The 26891-nt window shown below is 45.2% G+C and overlaps 1 protein-coding gene across 1 annotated transcript; it reads left to right on the forward strand.

The window, feature by feature from the left end:
• The first annotated feature begins 3261 nt into the window (after positions 1–3261).
• On the forward strand, positions 3262–26886 carry LOC129209367 (vitellogenin-2-like). Its single transcript, XM_054833699.1, has 35 exons — positions 3262–3304; positions 3665–3685; positions 3875–4026; positions 5862–6113; positions 6267–6428; positions 6582–6730; positions 7165–7315; positions 7421–7578; positions 7660–7825; positions 8314–8439; positions 9546–9764; positions 10172–10389; positions 10509–10606; positions 11012–11136; positions 11799–11900; positions 12507–12626; positions 12725–12914; positions 13254–13347; positions 14196–14381; positions 14580–14706; positions 15478–15706; positions 15795–15970; positions 16231–16566; positions 16933–16980; positions 17142–17228; positions 18758–18970; positions 19063–19205; positions 20535–20673; positions 21393–21528; positions 22674–22860; positions 24169–24260; positions 24726–24823; positions 24905–25064; positions 26267–26428; positions 26569–26886. Exons 1-35 carry the CDS (start codon positions 3265–3267, stop codon positions 26682–26684), a joined length of 5178 nt encoding a protein of 1725 aa, XP_054689674.1. The 5' UTR covers positions 3262–3264; the 3' UTR covers positions 26685–26886.
• Positions 26887–26891: the final 5 nt, after the last annotated feature.

The following is a 26891-nucleotide window of genomic DNA, read 5'->3' on the forward strand; positions in this document are numbered from 1 at the left end:
TCCGTGCCCAGCATGAGCCCTTGCGGCGGCCACCATCAGCAGGTGGGCTCTGCCTCCTGCCCACCCACTGCGGGTCCGTGTGGGTACAGAGAGGGACGCGCTCACCTGCTGTGAGTGCTGGAGCCCAAAGGATTCCAGCGGATCTGGAAGATATTTTCTGCTTGCCCCTAAGGCTGTACTTGCAGGCCAAGTATGCGTGCTGGGCGAATTTGTTTTTCAGAGAGCTGCCTTAGGAGATGGTGCAAACATAACCATTGATGTCAATGAGATTGTTGGCAGCTGAAGTCATCAGGAGTTTTGCACAAATTTCAATAGAAATTGTACTTGGTTTACCTGCCTTAGTTCATTAGTGTTGTCCCAATTAATACACACGCATCCAGCTATTTTTATTACTGTCTGACCAAACATTCATTTTTATATTTAGGTTTGTTAATGCAGAGTGTGATCCTATGTAGATCATCAGTAAATTAATTAAAAGAGAAACAAGTGGTTCCTAAAATCAGTAGAAATCAATGAAGAGAAATGGCACTTACCTATGACCATGAGGGATGGAGAGGTAATCCCTGGCCAGTTTTTGAAAACACTTGAGAACATTCTATAAAAACTGTGTCGTTTTGCTTTCCCCAGCAGTTTTGGTGCCTTCAATGGATGCACATACGTGAGTTTTATAGTTTGGAAAGGTAATGTCCTTAGTACCAAAAGGAATACGTCTGAAAGACAGACATAATTGTTACATACAGTTTAAATGCTGTCGTGGTACCCCGCGCTGCAAAGGGATGGGGAGCTGACGGCGGGCCGTGCTCGGGCACTGCGTGGCGGCAGCAGGAAAGCGGCGAGCTGGTGTGTTTGCTGCCTGCCTGGAAGTGACATGGAGTGGTGATGGGAAGCACAGACTTCCCGGGTAACCCCAGGCCCGATCCAGCAGAAACGGGGGCTTTGCATGACCCCCGGGGCTGGGCTCCATGGGGGGCTCTGGCACAAGCCCCCAGCCCCGGTGGGGCCCCTCTCTGCCCACCTGCCGCGGCTGGCGCACGGTTCTGGGGGGACTCTCGTCTTCCAGCCCCTGCGCTCGGGTACGAGGGGTGTGATGAGCTCAGCAGTGACACCCTGGCAGGAGACCCGTGGGTGAGCATCACCCAACCACCGTGGCAGCTGGAGCACCCGGGGGGCTGTGGGTCGTGGGTGCCCACCTCGCAAAGGGCTGTGGGGATGCCTCAGCCAGCCTCTGCCGCTCCCCACGGCCATTGCGGAGAGTGCCGAGCACAGCTCGGGGGAAATGCTGTCCAGGGTCGGTCCCAGACATAGCAAAGTTGTTCATCACCTCATAGTTTTCTTAGAATTTATTAAAAAAAAATTTTTTTTTTTAAAAAAATTCTGTTTTTAATTCAGGTTATGTCTTTCAAGGAAATACAAAGCATGAAAAGGCTGTGAGCATACGGGGAGACATGCTGGGAGATGAATGCATTCTTGACATACTGGAGAAATGGTCAAGAAAAATAAGAGGGTTCAGTTCTATAAAGAAACGCCCACATGCAAAGCCCTTGCCATCAAGTTTTGCCTATACCTGGAGCGGAAGCACAGGTGATCCCACCTCGTCGCAGCAGCAGGGCCGGGCTGACTGGGGATGCAGTGTTTGCTGCCCAAAGTGGTGGGGTGGGATGGGGCAAGACTCTGGAAGCCTTGGGCAGGGGGGGCAGGGACTTTGGGGACACTCTGCCCTTGCAGCCAAGCCCAGTCCCCAGGGAGAACCCTTTATTTGAGGAGTGTTTTGATTTGTGGTTTCACTGTTCCAGTGTGGTGTTTTAGCGATATAGCGCTATAATTTTGAGACACTGAATACAAGTGTCGTTGCATTTAATCCACCATCAGAGTAGCTCTCTTCTGCTTGCACCGCCGCTGACCCCAAGACCTCACTGGCCGCGAAGTTATTTTTTTAAAAAACAATGTAGCTGCATGTAGTTATGCCATAATACATTAGCTTTTGAGCCTCAATTACCAGTTGCCAGTAGCTGTATACTCAAATCACTTAGCTACATTTACCATTCATCAAATCTCCAAAGACACAGCACAACTCACTAGTGCTGCTTATTTCGTGAATGGCTCAGCTTTTCTATCACGTGCCATCAGTTTTACCAGGGAAGAGGTTAAAACAGACCGGATCAGGATATAAGGCCAGTAAAAACATGGTGAAGCATTTGCCATATTTCAAAATATTTTGCAGGTAAGAAAAGAAAATATTTTTAATCCTACAGATACCGCTCAGTCCCGGGACTGCCGTGCCCGTCCCCGTGCCAGTCTCTGACAGGGCAGTGTGGGTGGCTGCCATCAGCCCCGGGCAAGCCCAGCTCCGTGCCTCGGCTGCGGGGATGGGGGCAGTTGGCCAAACCCTGGAGCCGAGAGCAGCGGGAGGGACCTGTGGGGCTCCCTCCAAACGGATGGGGACAATGCCTACCGGTGGGAGACGGGGCTCCCCCGTGGGGTGGAGATGCCATCCTTTGTTGCATGGCATGAAACGAGTTTGGGTGAACCAGGCTTTGTACGCCTTCCTAATCCAAGAGGTTTGTGTCCATAGCGCCCGTCAGCCTCCCCCGTTCCACCTGGCAGGGGCAGCCCTCGCCGACACCCCTCTGCGGCTAATCCTGCCGGTGCGAGGGGCCGACACGTTAGCCCCGTAAGAGAAGGCAGGTGACCGTCAGCGGTGTTTAGCCACGGCCTTTGTGACAATGACAGGAGGTTTGTGTTACTGGGTGTACTTCCCATCCCCAGAGAGCCGTGCTGCGGGTGACAGCATGTCCCGCTCGCAGCAGGTCGGGTATCGGCACGGTGTCACAGGAGGGCTGCCCGGGGATTTTGCACAATCCTGCTGGAGCGATATCAGTTAGATAAGCGCTGTGCCTTACGGTCAGGTCAGCATAACCTGGGCAAAGTCATCACAGACTGCAATAGCGCTGGGTGCTTCCAATGAATAAAGACAATTAGTAGTTTTTCTTACACAAGAAATATTTTGGCTTTAACTACATTTTTATAATTTTAAGCACTTATTTTGAAAGATAGTTTCAGGGTATCCCGTTGATAAGGTGAGAACAAAATTGTGATGGTTTTGGCTCAGCAATAACAGCCAGCACCTTGTCCCCGACCCCCTCTCTCTCAAAGGGTTTGAGCGGTTGATAAAAAGTTGATAACTCAACAAAATTCACTGTGCCTGTTAATAATTCTTCTATAAAAGCCGCACATTTTCCCCTGCAGTCTTCAGTTGCTTTTAGCATGAAGGGACTCATCCTGGCCCTGGTGCTCGCCCTCGTGGGTAAGTTGAAGCTTTACCAACGCTGCTGAGCCAAGATGGTCACTGCAGTCCTGAGCAAACTGCATCTCCTTGGGGCCTTTCAGGGATATTTACAGCTTAATTTGCTGAAGCCCTTTTATGACTTGGGCTGTAACGGATTAGATTTGTGTGCCTAAGCTCAGCAGCAGGGCAAAGCAGAGTAAGCAGCAGCTAGTGAGCGGGGCTGGTGTGGGCTTGGCATCCCAGGGGTGTGGGTCGCATCCCGGGAGCCCATTACCGGTTGTTTGCCAACCATTAGGACACTGAGTGAATGAATAATAAATTAAAGTGCCCACAGAGATGGGGGGTTTCTCATGCATCCTTCTCTTTCCTCCCACACAGGGGGTCAGAAGCAGGACCTCGGTAAGTGTGCTCCCACTGCCAGCGACCGGCTCCCACGCTGCCCTCCCCTACAGCCGTGCCTTGCCCACTGCTTGCACCAATTTTTTGGCAGTAGCCAGCCTTACTCTTCTCTGCTGGGATGGTTCTTGTGAGAGCACCACAACAGTCAGAGCAAGGGAGGTGTTTCTGTTATTTTATTTTTTTCAGTAGAGCCTGTTTTTCATACTGGCAAGACCTACCTGTATGGCTACAACAGCTTCATCCTGCACGGGCTGCCCGGCAGAAGCCTGGCGATGGCAGGGGTGAGGCTGACCTGCAAGCTGGAGATCAGCCGTGTGTCTCGCAGCGACCACCTTCTTCAGGTAAATCACCACAGGCGTGGGAACCCACCCATCCGCCTGCATCACATGGCTACAGATGCTTGGTCATACCTCCAGGCTGGTAAAATACATGACAAAAAGATGCTGAGCTCATACAGAAGCTTAGGGCCCTTCCTGGTGCTGAGATGATCCCGTAAGCCCGATGTCAGACGAAGTGGCTCTGCTCAGGCAGCGATGATTTCCTCAGCATGGGCAGAGACATGGGCACGGGCACTGAGCTTTGCACCCCGTAACCCCAAACCGTGCGGGGGGAGAGCCGAGGGCACAGCTGGGGTGTCTGCAGCTGTAGCCAAACTGCTTTGGGTCATGACTGGTGACCTAGAGACATTGCCACGGGCATCCTCGCAGGCGCACCTCTGCGGGAGGGAGCCAGAGCTGCTCCAGCTCTGCTGCCATCGGTACCTGAGCCCCCTTGACTAAAGCTGCCTTGGGTTCATCTCCATGCGGAAGTACGGCAGGCAGCTGCTTTAAAGAAATGTCCTTAACATGGTTTTACTAAGGCAACTAGGCTTGAGTATGAAAATGAGAATTTGAGCGTGAAATATCCCTGGTTTTCAGCCTGGGCCATAGCCTGGGAAAAGCTTGGAGCTGGAATTCAGTTATCACATGAGGAAGTCCCATCTGTCTCCATTATCTTCCTTTTGATATTCTTCACGTACACATAGGCAGTAATTCAAATGTGAAGAATTCTAATGGTAATGCTCGTGCTTGGCATAATGCTATCAGATCTGGAAGCGCTGTTACTCATCAGAAAGATTAAACCAAACAGCTTAAAAATACTGTCATGGAACAAAAGACCACAGAAAAGGATCTAGAAGACACCACGCCGGGAGAAAGCTGTGAGAGGGCACTTTGCGTTTGTCCTAGGAGTTTACCCAATCTGTAATCCTGTGCATGTATTGCTGGAACAGCGCGAAGGAATGCTTATTATCAAACTCTACACACTGCTGCGATTGCAGGCTCTGTGTAACCTTGCTAGAGTTGCTATAACTTTAGCAATTGCCAACAGTAGTCTTGAGTAGGATTTAATTTGAGAAAACGTGACAAGAGGCAAGCCACCCTTGCAGCTTTGATTATAAATGCCTAAAATGAAGCAGAGCACTAACCCCCCCACCATTTCCCTCTACGCAGGAGCGGGTACTTTTATGTAGGAGGGTGGGAGGCGTGCGTGTATGTGTATGCGATAGATACACATGCGCACGCAGGCACGCATTTCCCACTAGGTAGCAGTCAAGGCCTTGTGTGTAAGCTTTACAGCTTGATAAGCTCAAAATGACAGCCGCTTCCAAAGAAAGAGAAGTCAGCTCCCGCTAGGCCATCTCCTGCGTGAGGTGCCGCGGTCATCGCTGTTTCCCCGTCAGCTGTACCGAGGCTTTGGCACTCTGGGACGTACTGGACCAGGAGGAGCAGCCTAAATAGTCCCCAGTGTGTTTAAGCAGGCAGCTCAAGCAATGGCTTGGCTGCCTTGCAGACTGGAGGGAGATCTCACCGGACATCTGGGGAAAACGGGTGAGTATCCCTTCTGTACAGATTGCTGACAGCCGGTGTTTCGCTCACCCAGCAAGCTTCACCAGACTTGCTGAAGTTTTGAATGCTGCTTGCACGATCTTATTTTTCTGGCAGAAATCCTTCATGGAAATTGTGTTTTCAAGGATGCTTCCTAGGCCCAGCACAAGAGTCTGAGGAGAGAAACATTTCCTGTGGTGTTGGACAAGGGACTCGTGTCCAGCCACGGACTGGAATTGCCCAGTTTTCCTGTTATTGCACTGTTTCAAACCAAATGAACAGGATGAAAGTTTTCCTAATTTTGTTCACAGATTCTCTCACCAAAGCTGGAGGAATACAATGGCTTCTGGCCCACAGACCCCTTCACTCCGTCTTCGAGGCTCACAGAGACCATCGCTGCATGTTTCAGCCAAGCCTTTAAGTTTGAGTACACTGAGGGAAGGGTTGGAAGTATTTACGCCCCTGAGGACTGTCCCATCCTGTGCACTAACCTAGTGAGAGGGATTCTGAACATGATGCAGATAACCATCAAAAAGTCACAAAATGTGTATGAACTACAGGAGGTTTGTTTTTTCCATTCCGATTTTACTTTTATTCTCATTTTATTATGTAGTAACTTGCCTGTACATACACTTCCTAGGCAATTTTCTTTGACTTATTGCTGTTTCAAGGTCATTTCAAAAGGAAAGTTCATTGTGTTTAATTAATACTCACAGGCTGGGATTGAAGGCATCTGCCAAACCAGATACGTTATCCGGGATGACATCAAGAATAACCGTGCCACCATTTCCAAAAGCAAGGACCTGACGGACTGCCAGGAGAAAGCGGTGAAGAACACGGGAATGGCGTACATCCGTCCCTGCCCCACCTGCCCCCTGGTACGAGCAGCACGGAGCCCTGCTGCCACGCTTGGGCATGACCCTCTGCTAAACACTCATGCATCGCACTGATGCTAGTTGGGAGTTTGGGTCATCTGTGGTAATTAACTATCACTTGTTCATATTTCTGAGTGGGTCTCTTTGCACTTTTAGAAAGTCAGAAACATTAAGGGCATGGTGATGTTTGCTTACAAGATGAAGTATGATGATAGCGGGGTCTTGATGACGTCTGCTACATCCGAGCAGGTGTACCAGATCTCTCCCTTCAATGAACCCAATGGCGCAGCAGTCACGGAGGCAAGGTAGGCGCCGTGCACGTCCTTAGTGTAGCTGCGATTATCAGAGCCAGGAGGAGATGCCTAAAACACATTTACTGTTGATTCGTGAGTGAACAAGAAGCATCTGGCCCACAGGCTGCGAAGGGCCAAGGCACCGTGCTTCCCTCGGGATGCCCAGCCAGGTCCTGTGCCCTGCAATTTGGGGGTTTTGCTGGGCCACCTGAAACATTTGTCCAACCTCTCCGAGACTTTGGCAAGCTCCAGTGAAAGCTCTCGCCAGTCCTATGACATTTCCAGATAATCCCGAGCAATGCATAAATGGAGAAGTGCACGATCCGGTTGTGGTCAATGCAACGGTCCTGCTGGGCACCCCTCAGTCTGCTCCAACAGCTGTACGTGTCCTCCACTCACACGGTGTGCTAGGAGGCTACTGATCCTTTTCTTTCTCTCCCTTGAAGACAAGAACTGTCTTTGGTCAACATTAAAAGGACTTCCATCAGTGCACCAAAAACTCAGCTGCAAAACCAGGGGAGTCTTCGTTATCATTTCTCAGGAGAGCTACTCCAGATGCCATTTCCTCTAATAAGGATTAAAAATCCATATTTGCAGGTATTAGAGGCTTACTTTTCATATTCTTTCATTATTTATAAGGTTAACAGGTCATCACGTAATTATTTTGACATGGATCCTTTCAACTGTCTGTTTTTCCCATAGTTAACAGAAACACTGCGGCAATTAGTTCAGAGTAACGAGGAAGAAGCCACTAAAGAAGCTTCAGCCAAGTTCTTACAAATGGTCCAGCTTCTCCGTATAGTGACCCTCGATCAGATTGAGTCTGTGTGGGTGCAGGTTGCCAGTGACCCTCCCTACAGGTAACCGTGTTGCCTTCAGCCAAGGTTTCCGCTCAGGGGCGTACGGGGCAACGGGACAATGGATCCTCCTCTCCCTGGCAGGCCCTGGTTCCTGAGCGCCGTCTGTGCCGCTGGAGCCACTGACACATTCAGATTCCTGAAGCAAAAAATTCATGATGAGAAGCTGAACATCTGGGAAGCAGCTGCGACTCTCCCTCTCGCCTTCCATTTCGTTACACCCAACAAGCAAACCCTTGAAGTTGCCTCGGTGAGTACAGATCATTCTTCCTTCTCACTCCTTTTTTAAAGGTGAATTCACAGGATTATAAGTAAAAGATGCAACATATTTCCTTCTACATTTGTAAAATGCAAGGTATTAAAAAATCAGGGAGTGCTTTAGAAAATGTTTCCAAACAGTCATTGACGAAATTTTTTAATGGCTTTCATATTTGATGTTAAAACCCATACATCCTAGGAAAATTGTTATTGATTTATTTTTGCCAAAACAATTAAAAAAATATACACAAAATCAAGAAAATAATATAATGTAACCAAAATCTAAAGTACATACAGTGTAACTGGAGCGAGTCTGTTTACTTTTATTGTAGCTGACTGACTAGCATTTGATTTAACTTCTGAAAATATTTAGGAAAAATCCAAAGCAATTTTATCTATTTATTTCTCAAATGTAGTTTTCACTAAACACCAGCTCTAATTCCTAGAAACATTAACGACTGCTACTCCTTTCTTCTGCAGACTTTTCTGACCTGTCCCCAGATCCAGAAAGCACCAATGCTTCGGATACTTGTTTACCTGGGATATGGTAGCATGGTAAATAAATACTGTGCTCAGTCTTCATTTTGTCCAAATGAACTTCTTCAGGTAGGTGACTCTTCTTATTCGTAAGAGGTGAAGAAATTTTTAAAAAATGCCTCTAATTTAGCTCTCACAATGTTGGCAGTTAAGTAACTAGCCGTTTATATGCCTCACTCTTGGCTGTGTTTGTCTGCAAAATTGCAAAGACAGAATGAAACACGGAGCCGATGCCTTTGAAAAATTTGGTCTTAACAGTTCAGAATTTCAAATGTAAGAGGCAGAAGCCCGTGGGGATAATGGATCCCATAAACAACCTGCAACTGAGTTTAGGGATGACAAATTTAGGATTAAAGCAAAACAATTATGATTCTTCTCTCTACTTTTGCATTAGGTAAAGTGTACTTAAAAAAAAAAATCTATTAAAAAGGCACTAAAGTGTGAATATAAGCAAAGCTTTAGATATGTCATAGGCGAGGGCTTCCAAAGAGGCCCTGCTACGTAATTGCATGTCACTGTCAGCAACATTCAGGACGTAGTCCTCAGACTATGCCGCTCTAGCTCCTTACTCAGAAGGACCACGGCACTGAGATGGCCTGCTGGTGTTCGACACGCGTTTAAATCTTCCAAAAAAGAGTGAAACAAAGCCACGCCACCAGAAGGGTAATTTGTCTTCTCAGAACAGCAAAACTGTTTTTAAACTTGCTATCACTATAGGAAGTGAAAAATATAGAATCATAGAACCATGGAATGGTTTGGGTTGGAAGGGACCTTAAAGATCATCTATCCAAGCGTCGTCCTGCCGCTGCACAGACGCCGGGGGCTGCAGGTGGGCAGGGCTGGTGCGGGCGCCCCAGGGAACCACTGACCCGGACATCTGCTCGGGGCTGCTCTCGAACTCACAGCTGACACTCTGGTGCAGACATCTGCCTAGGAGTATCTCCAACACTCAAGCTCAGGGACAATTTAAAATCAGTTACTGTGTAAGGAGAAAACCAAGTTTGCTCGTATGTCCCATGTTTAGCATCCTGACAACGATGGTGAGATTTTTTGTGGGAAAAAAATCTGAACGGCTTTACTCAGGGTTTTGCACCAGCAGATGTTCCGTATGCTATGGCAATGCGTATTTTTATGCATCGTTACCTGACAAGATTAACAGACGTCTCTGTTTTCAGCCACTCCATGAACTTGCTACTGAAGCCGCCAGCAAAGGCAATGCCAAAGACACGGCCTTGGCCCTGAAAGCCATCGGCAACGCGGGAGAGCCAGCCAGTATCAAACGCATCCTGAAGTTTTTGCCAACGTTTTCACCTACTGCAGCCTCACTACCGAGCAGAATTCATGCTGATGCCGTGTTGGCCTTAAGGAAAATTGCCAGAAAAGACCCCGCAAAAGTAACTGAAATTATTATTTAAACAAATGTCTTGGAGGGTATGATTTGGGTTGACCTAGTGATGCAGGGATAATAAAGGGAATGTTCACGACTCTGGGGAGCTTTCTCAATTACTGGTCTTCCTCCTGCTCACACCGCAAATTCCTGACATCACCGCATCCCTGCGGATATCCTGGGAAGAGGGATGCTCTAGCCATGGTAACGCTGGGCCCATTACTAACAGCTGTTTCTTCCAGCCCTGTTCACTGTCCACACAGAAATATCTTTGTTTTCAGTGACAGGTCCCATGAGCAAGTCTCTGTTTAGGGTTTTGTTCTCCATTCGCTGCAGATTACACACGCACAGTTTAGGAACCACTTCTCACTGACAAGTTATGAGGTACTCACAGGTTGTATCTTCCTCCTCCAGGTAAGGGAGATCTCCCTCCAGGTCTTTATGGACAACATGCTTGCTCCTAAGGTCCGAATGGTGGCTTGTGTTGTCCTCTTCGAAACTAAGCCTGCTCTTCCAACTGTAACAGCTATGGCCAGCTCGCTGCTGACGGAGCCCAGCTTACAAGTAGCCAGTTTCACGTACTCACACATGAAGGCTTTGGCAGCAGGCAGGATCCCACAGCTCTCTAATCTGTAAGTAGAGGAAGAAGTACATTTTTAGTAGCAAATGGTGATTTTTTTTTTTTTGCAGTTTTCTAAGAGTTTGGTCACAGTCAGCTATCTTCATATGATTTTAACTCTTTATTACTCAGATCTGCTGCTTGCAACATTGCCATTAAACTACTGAGCCCCAGACTTGACAGGCTGAGCTATCGTTACAGCAAGGTCATTCATGTCGGCGGCTATTCCTGTGAGTACCAGGTGCCCTGTTTGCTGCTTTGGCTTCTGTAGCCAAATGCCTCTATTACGTTCCACAATTTTCATCCAAAATCCTATCATGGGCTGTGGGTTCAGTGCACTCTTGAAACAGAAAAAACACAAGAGCCTCCTAACATACAAAATCCCCCGAGGGTGTTCTACTACTCTCTGGGTATCTGCTGGGGAAAGCGGTACCTGCACATGGATTTGGGCATCCTTCAGTCACTGTGGTTGTGTTGACTCTGCCCTGGAGCAAAGTTCCTCTCTTGGGGTTACAAACTGGAGGACCTGTGGGACTGACTCCTGGCAGAACCCCTTGTGATCTAGCACAGCAAGTACCAGACACCTCGGAGGCCCTAACCAAAATCTCTGCTGCTTTTTATTCCTCTGATGATAGCTGAATATCAGGCTGGTGCCATTTGGAGGGTCTATCTAATGAATGGTCCCAGCACCATGTTTCCGTCCGATATAATCACAAAAGTAAGAGGATATTATGCAAATACTGCGACAGATATTATCGAGGTAAGTATTTCATTAAAATAGCCAGCTAGATACACGCCAGCTACAGATAGTATGAGTTGCTAAGCCATTTGGACTGTGATGTAGTGTTTAACTCCATCTCTGGCTGTGAGGGCGGATGCGGAAGAGAAAATTTAGATAATGATTTTACTTAGGCTTCTTCGTTTAATTGGGCTTCTTGACAGAGATCAATGAATCATTGAATTCACTATAGGCATGAAAATCTAGGAGAGCAGTGGAAAGCTTACGCAGCAGAACATTCATCTGCCTACCTAAAGTCACATGGCATCTAGGGTATTTTGCATAAGTACAGGGAAATAGCATCTGAAATTAAACTTCAGCCAGCAGTGCGGCCAGGGCAGCATGAAGCTCCATGTAACAGCACGCAGGCATTTACTCAGCTTCTTGGGCAAGCTTTGCAGCCTGGGCTGAGCTCTGCGCTGCCCTAAAATTATCCCTGCTGACTAATTCAAAGCTGGTTCAGCACGTCCTCAGCATCTGCAGCCATAGCCTGCAGTCACCTGCCAGGCAGACGTAGCCTTGTAAGTGCAACGGCTTCACAAAGTGCATATGTAGGGCTGCCTCGGTGAGCGTAACGCTAGGTACGAAGGTTCTCCTGGGCTCTCTTGTACTTGGGCTGCGACACCTGACCGTGTTTCCTACAGGTGGCTCTCCGGTCACAAAGCCTAACCAAGCTTATCAGGAAGCAGAATATTCCCTTTGCGGAGTATGACACGTACAAGACACTGAAGGAACTGGGTAAAACGGTAAGTCCCTATGCGCCCTTCCGATGTTTGCAAAACACAGCTCCTGCCAGTGCCGGGGTTGCATCACCCACCCATCGAGCTGTCCCTTTGATGGTTCATTGAGAAAGGAGTCAGTCATCCTGTTTGGTCACGGAAAGACGTACTTACATTGTACTCACGCTGTTAACAGATACCACCTTTTCACTCAACATGTGTCAGCCCTTAATGTACAGTACAAAAGATGATGATGATGATGATGCTGGCAGCCAAAATTCATGTGTTTCAAAATGTATGTTAAAACACAGTAAGTGGTTGCTCTTCTCTTTAAAATGATTATTGAATAAGACTTTTGTCCATGAGGCCTTGGGTGTCACCCACTACTTACAGCAGCAGAAATTACCAAGTCCTTACCTCATCCTTACGTGGGGAAACTCCCACTGAAGTCAGTTACGCAACATAAGAAAGGCCACGTTGGTTCAGACCTGTAAGATGTCTATTTGTTTTTTGGCTAAGGAGCCATGGTTACCAGCCTTCAGAGGGGATCTGCTCTCTGTTAATACAGTACCGTATTTTAAGTGACATTATCCGCTTCTTGCCTTTCTCCTCCATCTCTCCTTAATGCCGCAGCTTCTGGGATGGAAAGAACTGCCTCCTGAAGACCCTCTGGTGTCTGCTTATGTCAAAGTATTGGGCCAAGAGATCGCCTTTGCTGACCTTGATAAAGATGCCATTCAGCAGACCATGACGGTACTGACAAGGCTGTTGTCATTTTGTCTGCGATGCTGAATAATTTCCCTTCCCTGTCTCTTCTTACCTACTCACCTAACCTATTTCTCTGTTTTCAGAGTGTCACCGGATCATCAAACTGGCAGCTGGTGGTGAAAAAAGTGTTGGAAGAGATCCAGCGAGGCATTTCGGGCCGATGGACCCTGCCGGTGGTGGTGGCTGAGCTGCGGCACGCTGTGCCCACGGTGGTCGGTGTGCCGCTGGAGTTCAGTCTGTGCGGGGCCGCGCTGGCCCGGGCTGCGGCCGACGGTGAGCCCGGGACACCAGCCCGAGCAGTTTCCCCACAATAAGCGTGGGTCCAATCCCTCTGCTGAAAATTAAATCTCTCTATAATCTTGAAAAATACTCTTGTAATGTGGAAACATTAGTATTCAGCTGCCTCCAAAGGGTTTGAGCAGTAATTAGCATGTTTCACCTGGGACGTATTTGTGTAGCTCTGGTTTGGTGTAGCAATCTTTAAATAATCACGGAAAGTACTTCAAAATGTAAAAGCACTGCCCACGTGTTAATTACTATGCTTATCGCAAACACCATATCTCCAGCATTTATTGTTTCTCTGTTCATATAATTCCTGTCTGTCTTTTGCAGTGGATATGCAGATATCACCACCATTATCTGACAATTTTAGACCTTCACATTTGTTGGAAACCAAGATGGATATTCATGCTGACATCAAGCCAAAGTAAAAATGACATATATTTTCACATACACACACATATTTATTTGTATTTGTATTTGTATTTGTATTTGTATTTGTATTTGTATTTGTATTTATATTTATATTTATATTTATATTTATATTTATATTTATATTTATTTCTGAAATAGATATGTGATTGCACTTTGTTATATGGGGGGGTCTTACTTCTCCCAGATTTGGGACGGTTGTGCTAGTCCAGAGCAGTGAAGTTGTGAGAAAGCAACACAATCACCTGATGCTTTATGACCCTGCAAACGTAGCAACGTGCACTGTATCCCACAGGATGCTGTGCTGTCCTGCCATCGCTAAAACCGCTCACATTTGTACCTGTTCAGTGACTACAGATACTAAGCTGTGAAGATACATTTGCTTACGTACGAACAGGTCTTTACAAGTTCAACGTAGGATCGCATCACCGCCTGGCACAAGCTGGGGGGATTTCAGCGGGAAAAGGGAAATGCTTCTGGATCTGCAAAACCAAAAGCAACAGTACTAATAACGATAATAGTAATAATGATAACAATAATAGTGCTAATAATAATAAACCAGGCACAATCTGAAGCTAGAAGATTCTGGCGTTAGCTTGTCCTCAAGCAATCTATCGGTGACACAGCAGTGAGAGGGTCCGTGTTAGCTTTGTGCATCAGGTAAATCCCTTCACCTTTTCAGTGGCACTTCAGCTTTTTTTTATCCTGTTAATGATACATCTCTTCATCCAGTAGTGGCTCTTACAATAAACAGAACAGCATGAAAACGCAATTTTGCAGTTCAAAGTTAAATATGTGCATATTAGTCTGTAATTATGCACATTTTTATTTCCACTCTTTCAGGGCACATTTTCATATGATGGCAACGATGGGGATTAATACACGATACTTTCAGAGTGGTCTTGAATTTCATGCAGAGTTCAGTGCCAACACTACAGTGAAATTTGATGCTAGGATAGATGTGAAAGAGAAAAACGTGAAGATTGAAACCCCTCCCTGCCGTCGGGAGGTTGAGCTCGCAGCTGTGAGGTACAGAAGAGCTTCTTGCATTTTGCTTGTATGTTGCTGATTGTGAACTCCCTGTTATAAAATCATGGACATACAACTCCTTGTTAGGCTCTGCCGTATCTTGGCAGCCACAGAAAGCTTAGTATTGTCTTTTCTGCACCAGCAAAGACAGGAGAGCAAAATCAGATGTTACTTGTGTGCCATTTATCACCTCCACAGGAGTGAAGTTTATGCTGTTTCAAGGAACATGGAAGAAGTAGATTTTGAAAAGAAATCCCAGCTTCTCCCCAAAGGAGACCAGCCGCTCCAGCCCTCAGAAAGATCTTCAGGACCTGGCAGCTGGAAGGTAAGGCGGCCTCTCACCATCTGCACTGCAGGCAGGGAGAGGACAGACCCCCCGTCACGGGGCTGAGCACCCCCCGCGCAGCAGCTGGCTGACCAGCTCACAAACAACACAACCGGGAGGTGCAGCAGGTGCCTGGCACACCCCAAACCAAGCCTAACATAGTCCCAAGGGGTTCAAGACGTGATCATTCACAGTCTGCTCAGTCTCATCACCTCACGCAGGTAGGGTTGCTTTGACAGCACGTCCTCCTATTTCTTTACAGTCACGGGGAGCGTGTGTGAGATTCATATCCTTTGTACAGCATCCCTTTTTTCCCGAGACAGAGTGATGTGGAAAAGACAGCTCTTGGGCAGGATATACATTTTTCTTCCCAAACCCTGAGGTAATCCCTGCAGTGGATTGCAGAAGCCCATTCTCTCGTGTGCTCTTCAGCTCCTGAGGCTGGCGTGGGAAGGATAGGTTGACTTGCAACAGGAGGGCTAGTAGCCCGAAGCCGATGGAGAGAAATAGCCCCACCAAAGAGCTCTGCAGGTTCTCACTGGGAAGTGTGTTTGTGAAACACTGCCTGGGCAGGAGAGCTGTCCTCTTCCACAGAGCACTCTGGAGGAAATCCCACTGCTTCCAGTGCTTGGATCTCTAATTCTAAGCAGTGCTTCGTTACTTAGGCAGCACTAGCATCATTCTCTTCATTAATAGGAGGAACGATTTTAGGAACTGTGACAATTTTTTCATGGAAAATATCTTTATTTGGCATATTTTTGTTTAATGCAGCAAAGCAATGTTCCTAGAGTGATATCCAAAGGATACCAGCAAGGTTCAGAAGAGGCACATCACCACAGTGTAGGAGGAAGATTTTACGCACGCATCTTCTGTAGAAAATTTGAGAGTTTGGGATGTTCTGCTTGTCTCAGTCTAAAGTCACGAAATTCTGCTTTCTTAAGAAACACCTATCTGCACAAATTAGCTGGAGAACTTGAAGCCAAAATAGTTTTGAAGCCAGGTACAGTCATGACAACAAGATTTTCTGTCAATCCCTGTGAACGCTGCTCAAGCAGCACAACCCTGGAATATAAGTATCTTGACTTTAGTTCCTACAGATGCTGATGTTGACAAAATACAGCTGGAGATTCAGGCAGGAGCCAAAGCAGCTTCCAAAATAATTGATGGAGCAAGCTCAGGGTCTAAGGAACAGGATAAGACATCTCTGTTTGGGGACATTCAAGCTAAACTGAAGAAGATTCTGGGCATTGAAAATGTGTTCAAGGTAAGAGACTTTGAGCATCAAAGAGGGAAATCTTTTCCTATAAATGAAGCCAGAGGTTTCCAGTGTGGAAAACTGGCATGGGAAAGCAAGGATTTCAGCCGGGAGGAACGGCTCTAGGTGAGTTCTAGTGCAGCTTCTGCAGTGTGTGGGGCCAGGAAGTTGTATTTCCTTGAAAGCCTGTGGTGAGCAGCTTGTCTGACACCCAGAGAAATGTTACAGAACAAGCTATAAACTCATACCGCTTTGAACTGTTTTTGGAGGTCACAAATAAAACACGACACCGTACGAAACGGATTCACAGAAAAAAAAAGACGGCGGTTACAGACCTCTGGGCTGAGCCCAGTGCAACCCCCCTCTCCAGTTCATCCTCTTCTTCCACTGCTGCTTCTGGTGATGGTAAGGAGCCTGGAAAGGCACACAGGAAAGATGAAATGAGGCAATCTGGGAAGAGGCATGGCAGCAGCCGCAAGAGCAGCAGTGGCAGGAGAAGCAGCAGCAGTGGCAGCTCTGCCAGCAGTAAAATCTGCGGCAGCAGTAGTGAAGACCACTGTGGAGACAGGCACTGCAGCGCGGACAGTGAATATTCCAACCAACAGGTAATTCACCCAGGCTGGACCTTTCTATATTTCTTGTAGCGAATGTTTTTGTACATTAGGAAATTGTGCCCACAGAGCACGGACCAAAGAAAGAGACAACAGACTGTTGAGGGTGGCTGTTTGCTGCAGGGTGGACGAGGTGACCACCTAGCAGAGCTTTTTCCCCTTTTTAACCTCTCTGGTTCTCAGAAACATTTCAGTTCAGGAGTTTCACATTTCAGAAGCTTTCAGTTTAAAGTGTTTAAAAAATTTTATTTTGTTTTGCCTTTTTTCCATACTCAATACTGAACTTTCAAATGTATTTCTCAAAAGTTAGTCCTTTGTCTTCTCTTAGATCTTCTTACATACTATCATCTATTTTCACAGGCAAATCTACCCGTTTACCAGTTTCGGTTCAAGCCAGCAGATGAGCAGGTACCTTCATGGCTTATACTGTGAGCAGGGCCTACAACTGCTCTCACTAGCTTTGCTGCAACTAGAGCTTAGCTCTCTGACAATAAAAACAGGAGAAATTAATTCTGCAACGACTTCCAATGGTAAATGACTTGCTTCGAGGCGATTCTCTGGTTTTGCAGGACCCAGGAAGGGAAGACCTGAACAGCAGCATCAGCTCCACCTCTTCTTCAGCTAGTGATGAAGGCATCTTTAGCGCCGTGTCTCAAGTGAGTGTCTTAATCCATAAGAAAAAAAATTTTTATTTTTTATTTTATTTATTTATTTATTTATTTATTCTTTTAAAATGTTTTTTAAAGGTGAGCACATTGGATAGCCATTGAATGTGTTTTAATAGTCAATCAATACAGGCTACACTTTTTAATAAAACTGGAATGTATTGCTGGATATGTTAGAATTTGTGTTATTCAGTAAATAATTCTGATTGTTTAGAATTATAATAATAATAATTTATAATTCTGATATATACTAAAACAATGTAAAAATGAGAACACTTTAGAAGTGTTGACCTGCTTGATCAGAAACTGGTTTCAGGTCTATTTTTTATTGCGTAGCTCTCTGTAAAAGTTCAGGACTTGACTCTGCCACTCTTTTGTTCATTAGGTCTTCACTGCCAAGCACTTCTGCTCACGTTAGCAGGACCAGGCAAGGCCTTTGGAAAGACCTTGATTTTGCAGGAATGCTCCACCTTTGAGAGCAATCCAGGTGTCTATTCAGGAATCACTGCGTGGTTCATGGCTAATGGTACCTGGTCCTTCTGTAAGAACTATTGTAGGAACTGATGGAATCTGGAGCAGATTTCATCAATGGAAAATTTCACACGTTTCAGACAATGACCTACATGCCTACAAAAGAGTAAACCTTACTTTGCCGAGGCACCCCCCCCTGCACCAGCAGCTCCCAGTTGTTCGTGCGAGTAGCTTGCGGAAAAAAGGCAACCAGATCTACCTTCTCCCCCACCCATTTCCGCGTAACTTGAATTCACCTCTCTTGTCCACCTTTTCACCACATTACTACTTCCCTGGACTCTTCCCAGCCTTCCCCAACACCCCCACCACATACACCTTCTTCCTCAGCCACAGTCTTGCTCCTTCCCCATTTCCCACTAAGCCCTCGCCAGCTCTTTCTCACCTTAACCCTTTTGTGGGTCCCCGGGACCTGGCGGCACGGGGGGACCCGCTGCCCCACAGCTCATCCCACCTGCAGCCTTGCCCTGGCCGGGGGGACCCCTGCCCCGCAGCTCAGGTAGGGCCGTCGCAGCCACGTGCCGCTCCCGGTGCAAGTACCACACTTCGGACTGCACCGAACTGATCCCTCCGGCAACACAAATTATCACGGTTTTAGACAGGCGGTTAAATGAAGTTTATCAAAAAGACTATTAGCTAAACTACACGTTGGTAAGAGCGCAGTGCTGAGCTGGGCAATACCGGTTCTTTGTACAGTAGGGTCCTGCTCCGTACTTCCTTTTGCTACACTGAGATTACTTTACAAAAAGGTTCCCAAGACGACTGTTTCACTTACACAGGTCGCGACAGCTCTCCCTTGAAAGGCTGTGGCAAAACTACAGATGAACTCAGCAGATCGAGCGACGATCTATGACGCTGTCCCATACTTCACATAAAAAGAATTTTTGAGTGAAACATTTCTTCTACAAATACTTTTTACCTATAGTTTTAATATAGTAATTTTAATGCCTTGTTTATGTCTTTGGTCTCTATTTCCTCTCTACTGACTTAAGCCTAAATTCCTGGGAGACAGCAAGGCACCCATAGTGGCCGCAGTCCTTCGTGCCATCCACAGAAACGAGCAGCCGACGGGATTACAGCTTGTGCTGTACACTGATACACAACCCACGAGATCGACGGTACAGGTGTTTGTTTCGAGCATCACAGGATCAAGTAGATGGAAACTCTGTGCCGATGCTTCGGTAATAAATTCCCATAAAGTATCGGTAAGTTTAAAATAACGAGCAGCTCAAATGTAAATGAAATATAATGATCTCACTAGGTTTTATACAAAAATATATATATTCCCCTCTACTAGGGTTCTCTTAAATGGGGTAAAGATTGCCAGGACTACCAGATTGCTACTCAGATTGCAACAGGGCAATTTGCTGCTTACCCAGCTACGCGGATGAAGCTGGAGTGGCCAAAAGTACCTTCAGTAGTCCGAACAACCGCAAGATGGTGAGATTTTACTTTAGTTTTCGAAAAATTCACCTGTGTCAATGCTCCAGATAATTACAGATTCAGTTCTGCAATTTCCGAGCTGGAAAAATTCCCCTTAATCAGTATGATACTACAAAATCAGATCACACATTTCTGGTTTTTCTGTGTATTCATTCCCTCAAAGCATCGTGCGTTTCAGTTTGTGGGAAAACTGCTTGAAACAAAGGGGATGGTGGGATTCACCTGATCTATTGCACAGTTTGAATTTATAGTGCCTGAACTAGGAAATTGGTCTCCTGCTGCTTCCTAACCGATGGAGGCTGAGAGCAGACGCCTGACCTTGGCTCCCTGAAGGAGTCTGTCTCTGCCTGCCTGTACAGGGAGAGGCGTTTCCTAACGCAGGCACCTCACCTCCCGCTTCTGAAGAAGGTGATACAAATACTTCCCGTAAGGCTTATTGAACACTAATGTTATGTGACACAGCGTAGGAAAACTCTAACTGCTGGATTCAGCTCACATAGATGTCTATCCATATACATACAGTACCCATTGTATTCATTCATTTTATTCATGCATGCATTTGCCCACAATAACGTATAGATCCCTATCAAAGCCTGATCTCTTTTCACAGAGCTACTAAAATACAGACACAGACAACGACTCAGTTATCTAAATGCGCATGCAACACAAGCTTTCACGTTAAAGGCATACGGGTGATTTGGTTAGCAAATGCCTACTGAAGAAGATAATTTCTTATATTATATCGAATTACCCGAAGTGCTCTCATCTGCCCTTATGAGAGGGGACGAAACCATCCCATTGACTGGCCTGGAGCAAAGCCACAGAACGCAGCTTTTTTCTGCTCTGAGACTATGCCTTTTTTTGAAGGAGTATTTCCTGTAATTCTCTGAGTCCCAAGCCTGTAAGAGAACCTGATCATAGAGATCCCTCTGTCAACTCATTGACAGTCTCAGTGGGTGAAGGATCCTTGCTAAAAGTGACTGCTGCAGGACTGGCACATTACTACGAGGTCATCTATTTTTTAGCACGTTAGTATTTTAGTTTTAATGTAACCAGTGCCTATTTTTAACTCTGAATGTGTTTAAAACAAGCTGGCTATACTTTTCTTCTCCAACAACTGCGCCATCCAGTCTCTTGCAGACTGGTTCACCCATTAACAGTTAAAATCTGCCCGCCCCTCCTCCCATACGCAGCACCAGGTATTACCAAACCCTGATACAAACGTGTCTAACACAGAATGCACACTGCTTTCTGGGGATATTTAATCTGAACAAATAATAACCAATTTTCTCAAAGACAGACCATTTGAATCACTTCCTTTTCCAGGTTCTACTCATTTCTTCCAGGAGCTGCATATGTGCTTGGGTATTCCCAAAAGCAACGGCGTGGTCCCTCGCACCAGGCAACCTTGGTTGTGGCTCTGACATCTCCAAGAACCTGTGATGTGGTCCTCAAGCTACCTGAGGTAACTATTTCCACTGTCTTTTATTCTGGGGCATTCAGTACTTATGAAATCGAGGATTAATAGGCTTTTTAACCCACTGATTTTATTTTTTTTTTATATTTATTAAACGATAAAGAAGCTCCCATCACAAGGACAATATATTCACACAGTTGGTTCCATTATGAAAATGTCTTACAACACATTTCTCTTTCTCACGTAGCATGCAAATACATGAAATAAGAAACAGGTTACAAAACAACCATCATGACTGATCGCACATTAACAATAACTTATTAAAAAGACCACTCCTTCCCAAATCTTAAGGAAGATAATAGGTTTTCCTGTGTCTTGGAAAAGAGAATAAACCGGGCTGTAGAGAACCATGACAGCCAAATAGCAGCCCTCAACGTATAGGCAAGGAGAGGGTGTGCGTCTCAGGTAAGCAAATTGTTTGGACTATGAGCAAATCTGATGTACAACTGCCCAAAAAGCTGCAGACTGGTGAATATCAAACTTCATTTATAGCACTTCTATTCTCTAGGTTGTAGATGTGTCAAACTGTAGAGCTATTTCATGCTGTAGACAGAGGAATTGATTTCTTTTTAGCTCTGACCTAATTCTAGATACTAATTTAGATTTCAGTCAGTGCAGTCCTCTTTGAACATCATAGGACAATGCTATCTCATCTCTACACTGTATTTTGCATTTACATTCATGTTTGTTTTCTGACTGGTTTTCAGCTCATAATTTATGAGAGAGCCATCAGGCTTCCCCTGCCATTCCCTTCAAGTCCAGGTACACCGATCTCAACGCTGCCATCCCCTGCCCCGAACGTCTTTTCCCAAGCAACGCTTTCAATCATTGAAAACCTTAAAGGTCAGCAATTAACCTATCTGCACAAGCATTGATTGACTTTGCAGATTTTGTAAATATGATTTATACTTTTGACATAACTTGAAATTATTTTACATTCACTTAAAAATCAATTGGACTTCAGACAGAAATACACCCATCTGTACAAAAATCTGGGAGGCTGCAAAGATGTAAAGAAAAGGAAACTTATATTAGTAAGATTAAATATTCCGTTCCATGCCAAATAGTGATTCCAAATGTATCCATTCCCAAATGCACCCGTTTAAACTTCCCTGCAGGGATTGCTCGTGAAGAAAAAAACATTACAAAATTTATGAGAGGGCCGTCTAAGTGACCTCAGGTTTCGGGCGCCCTGCTTGATTAGTGCTGTTATGTAGAAGCTAAAACAGCTTCAAAAGTATACCCATTAATTTCACCTCCTGCACTTGATTTTGGAGGGATTATTGTTTCATTAATGCTGTATTAAGAGCTAATCAGATTATACTTAGGGTAAATTCTATTTGGAAAACCTTTATGTAATACTGGGATAAGGAGTCACATTTTGCTTGAAATTGGTGGGCTAATATCATACCTATGTATATTTCTTTGGTAAACACCAAAACTAGTCCATATTAATTAAAACAGCTGTAAAATAATTTCTAATCAGAGCTGGTAGGCTTTCCACCAAAATACTATTAGAGTGGAAAAGGGAGAGGTTTACTGCAGTGTGCCTTTTTTTCCTCCCCATCTTCTAACGATTTCTCATCCTGGTTATGATTCAATAATGGCAGCAGCATTTTAGTGCCTTTCCTCCAGTGTTAATGATACGTGAATTGTTAACAGCATTTGAGAAATTCTTTTGACTACAACAAAGTTACAAAAGCCAAAAGGCCACAATCAGGGAGTTGCACCAGCTGTGAGCAGAATTTCTCTCACACAATGACTGAATCGTGAGTGGGTTGCGCTGCTGTCTGGGGACTGGTAAAGTTTTGCTTTCGTATTACTACAAATCCAATATTTCATCTGAAGGAATCATTTTGCTTTGATGTGGGAATAGGTAAAACCAGAAAATGGTCTTTTTTTTTTTTTTTTTAATTACAAATCTAAAATAGAATAACTGTCTTCTATAAAGTATAACAGGCTTGCTTATGACTGATTTTTTTTTTCAGCTCATTGTTCAGTTTTCCAAAATACAATCACAACCTTCAATGGAGTTGAATTTAACTATTCAATGCCTGCAAATTGCTACCATGTCTTGGTGCAGGACTGTAGTCCAGAACTGAAATTCCTGGTGATGATAAGGAGACCTGAAGAGTCTGCTGACCTTACAGCAATAAATGTCAGACTCGCCAGCCAGTAAGTAATTGCAAACTTAACAAGAAATAGAAGCTGAATATGCTATAAATGCGAAGACCAGATTGTTAGGGCAGATCAGTGCTAGCATAAGTGTCATGCAAAAATTACCGACAGAAAGATTTCTAGGAGTGTCACTAGGATTTGGGAATTTGTCTTTCAAAAGTGCTTCTGAAATACATCTGAGATTCACAGTAACCGAAACTCTTTACCGCCCAGAATTCTTCATTAATTTGTTAGCATTTAACCATCTCGCTTCATTTCTTAGTAATTAGGTAGACACATAGACTATAAATCCAAAAGGGGCTATTGTAATCATTTAGTCTGGCCTCCTACACTAAGCTAATAATTAGAACTAATTAGCACCCACAATCATCTCAGCGGAGATGTTGAGAAGTGGACATAGCTAAAAAGGGAATTACTTATCCCAGATTAGAGGCGCTCTCTTAGGTCATCCCTCAATTGGTGCATAATGTTCTAATCTATTTGAAATTAACTTAAGACACACTTTGTTTCATCTTGGAGCAATCACCTCTGCCATCACAGGTTCTTCTTTAAAAGTACAGGCTGATACTCTAAGCTGTATGGGCTTATGCATACCAAAATCATTGTAGGGAGTATTCTTCAAAGCACATAAATAGGCTTTGATCTATAAGGTATCATTACAAGTAATTATTTATTTCTGAAAATTGCGTGCCTAACTGTGCCATAACGTTAGAGACACAGAAAGAAACTTGTATTCCCTGCACCTGTTTTGTGGAAGAACAGCAGGACGCTTGTTTTATAGACTGTATCTTTTGCGATAAAGACATTCCTCTTCCCTGTATCATTCCCAATTGTTTCATACAACTGTAAGGATGTGCTTTTGATGTGCTTGAGCTTCATATTTCTTCATTAGAGCAAACACCGCTCTGAAGAAAATACTACAATACACAGACCATCCAGGCTGTAAGAGAACCGCTGTAGGGAATCCACCTTTGAAATGTAAAGCACCTTCAATACATGTGAACGTAATAGCAATTATATTGTTCTGCAGCAAGGGAGCAAGGGTCCCTGCACCTGGTGTCCTCCTGCCTGAACCGTGGCCACAAGCAGGCACGCAGAGATGAGTAAAGCCAGGGAAAGGTGTCTCCTGAGCACTCCTCCTGGCACGCTTTCCTGGGCTCTTTCAGTCTGCCTCCCAAAGGGAGCAGGGGATTCATGCCAGAATGATACAAGCATCCTGCAGTGTTAGTTCTACCAGGACTAGAAATTGTGAGCTGAGTAGGTGAAGGAGAAGCATTTGTTTATACTCATTTCCTTTACTTAAAGTGAGGTTGACATGTACGTTTCCAATGGACTCGTCCAGTTGAAGATTAATGGTGTTCAAGCCCCAACAGATGTTCCATACACATCTAATTCTGGTAAGAGACTCATCTTTATATTTCTTTTAATCTTTTCTGATCTTTTGAAGAAGGAGAGGACGTGATCCACGAACACGTCTCAAGATAAAGATCACCCTAATTTGCGAAACAATTCATCATAGGTCATTTTAACATACCTTCATGCTGCCCTTCATAGGGGGTGGCAAGGAAGTCGAGCAAAGAAGGAGATGCTGATCCTGTGTATCTTTGCAGAAACCCGATCATGCAGGGCTGGGGCACCTTGGGCTGATTACAGAGACCCACAGGACAAGCATCGAGATGTCCCCTGGCCTCGGCCACCCTTCTCACAGGGCTTCGGCTTGCTCTAGGGCAGGGAGCAGTACCGTCTTTCTCATTTCCCCCCTCTCTTTCAAGACACATTAGCACTTGCCTTAAGTCCCCAGGAATTTAACAAGTAGTTCAGGCTGGACCCTAAAAAAATCCCTTTTTCCTTTTCTGTTGCAGATGCAAGCATGCTGATCAGCAGCGAGAAGGATGGCTTGTCGCTAAAAGCCCCGGATTATGGCATAGATAAACTATATTATGATGGGCATAGACTTGAGGTAATTTTTAAAAATTATTTTCAGTGGGTTTATTTTTAGAAGAAGAACATTTAAGTGCATCTTTTCTTTATTTCCACAAAGATTCAGGTTGCTTTCTGGATGGCTGGAAAAACATGCGGTATTTGTGGAAAATATGATGCTGAGAAGGAAAGGGAATACCAAATGCCCAGTGGATACTTAGCTAAAGATGCAGTGAGTTTTGGTCAGTCCTGGATCATCTCAGAAGACCCCTGTGCTGGAGGTACTAAGGATTTAACATATATTAATGTCATTCCCTTTGACTAATTAATTAGTCTCATGAATATATGATTTATAGTAATTGTAGCACAATCATCTTATTTTTCACTATTTTTGTGATTAGTGGCCATAGACTAAAAAAAAAAAGTATCTGTTTTTCCTGAGTTTGGCAGTTCATTCTAAGTTCTGGTTTTGTTGCATTTTTCTATCAACTTCTTATGCACTATGTAGTTACCTGAAGTTTGTGTGTTTCAGATAAAATTATAAACTTAAAGCTCCCTAAGATGATAAGTTAGTATGAAAAGTAGGTAGTTTGACTGTTGACAAAAGACATTTTATGTCATGCTTAATAGTTTCATTCTTTATTTCCATTCTGTTATTTCCAGGTTTTTAGTTTCCCAGAAAAAAATTTAAAATCTACCCTTTGCTATCAAGCTAGAGGGCATTTGAGGTGGGAAATACCTGTTTTAATTTCCTCTGGCTGAAGATTAACTTAATCTGAAACCTTCAGCCTGGGAATGATTGTTCCTACCATCCAGGTCCTATATAAAAACAAGGACACGAATATATTGATAACATTAGGGTGCGATGCATCTTGTGTGGAACCCAGCCCTCTGGGCACGTGGTGGCATTTTTGGAATATATTCTTAGATCCAGGTCCCCTGGAGGGACTGGTCCAGGAAAGCCGGGATCACAGAGGCTTAAGGACTAAGCTACTCAGCCATGGCAAGGCAGGTGTGATGCTAGACACAGTGTAGAAGTGGATATACGGATGTCCAGGAGCCTCTATTGCCCCAAACTGAAATGCTGTCATAGTTTGGGTAAAGTTGAGTGTCAGTTGACCAAGATTTTCACATGTATCTTTTTGGATTTGGACACCTGTGTCCTACCAAGATCCTATCTGGCCAGCCTCTGTCCTTGGACTGTGCCCCACATGGCCGATTTTCTCAGAGCCTAAGCCATTGCCAGAAAACTGACTCGCTTCAACCAGATCAGTTTCACGTAGCTTCTGTCACTGGGTTCACCCATTGGTCTTAGTGGTTGCTAGTTATCATGGAATCATAGAATGGTTTGGGTTGGAAGGGACCTCAAAGATCATCTAGTTCCAACCCCCCGGCTGCGGGCAGGGACACCCTCCACTAGACCACGTTCTACAGTTACTTATATAAATTCTATAGGTGCTTTAAGACAATTCATGTTTTATAGCTTGTAAGCTGCAGCGCAAATTTGTCAAAATTGAGAAGCCGCTTGCATTTGAGAAGGCGGCAGCAAAATGCTTCTCGGTGGAGCCAGTGCTGCACTGCGCAGAAGGCTGTTCAGCAACCGCGGCTGTTCCCGTCTCTGTGGGCTTCCACTGCGTACCAGCTGGTGAGTCTGCAGAACGGGCACTTGTGCACGACACAACCCGTATGTCCGACTGTGATTCTGTGAAAACCCGTGAGGTTGACGGTACTAACATGTACACAAACCCCTCACACGACCTCTTTTTCTTCTTTTCTCATTTACAGACTCCACTCTCGACCTGGAAGGCCGGATTAGGTTAGACCAGAAATCGGAGGACGTCGTGAGCACGGTTTCTGCTCATACGGCGTGTTCCTGCCAACAGCAGCCGTGCCCGGCGTGACGCCCCCAGGACAGGACCCTCTCGTTCCTGGGTGTCAGCGGCAGCCGGACGGGCTGACCCTGCGGCCGGGGCTGGTTTGGGCAGCGAGGACCGGGCCCTGTCCCCTGCAGGAGATCCGTTTTCTCTCGTTATTTTGAGATCTTGAAAATAATTCTGGACACCCTTCACCGGGTTTGATCTTTTAATAAACCGTTGCTCTGTAAAAGC

Source organism: Grus americana, chromosome 8 (genome assembly GCF_028858705.1).
Source record: "Grus americana isolate bGruAme1 chromosome 8, bGruAme1.mat, whole genome shotgun sequence".
NCBI classification, from domain to species: domain Eukaryota; kingdom Metazoa; phylum Chordata; class Aves; order Gruiformes; family Gruidae; genus Grus; species Grus americana.

What these genes read in the sequence shown, in the direction of transcription:
- LOC129209367 (XM_054833699.1), top strand. Translation starts at nt 3,265, where the DNA reads ATGAAGGGACTCATCCTGGCCCTGGTGCTCGCCCTCGTGG. An exon ending in TGAAGGAACTGGGTAAAACG is followed by an intron (nt 11,901 to 12,506) that starts GTAAGTCCCTAT and finishes TTAATGCCGCAG; the next exon opens with CTTCTGGGATGGAAAGAACT. An exon ending in GTGAATATTCCAACCAACAG is followed by an intron (nt 16,567 to 16,932) that starts GTAATTCACCCA and finishes CTATTTTCACAG; the next exon opens with GCAAATCTACCCGTTTACCA.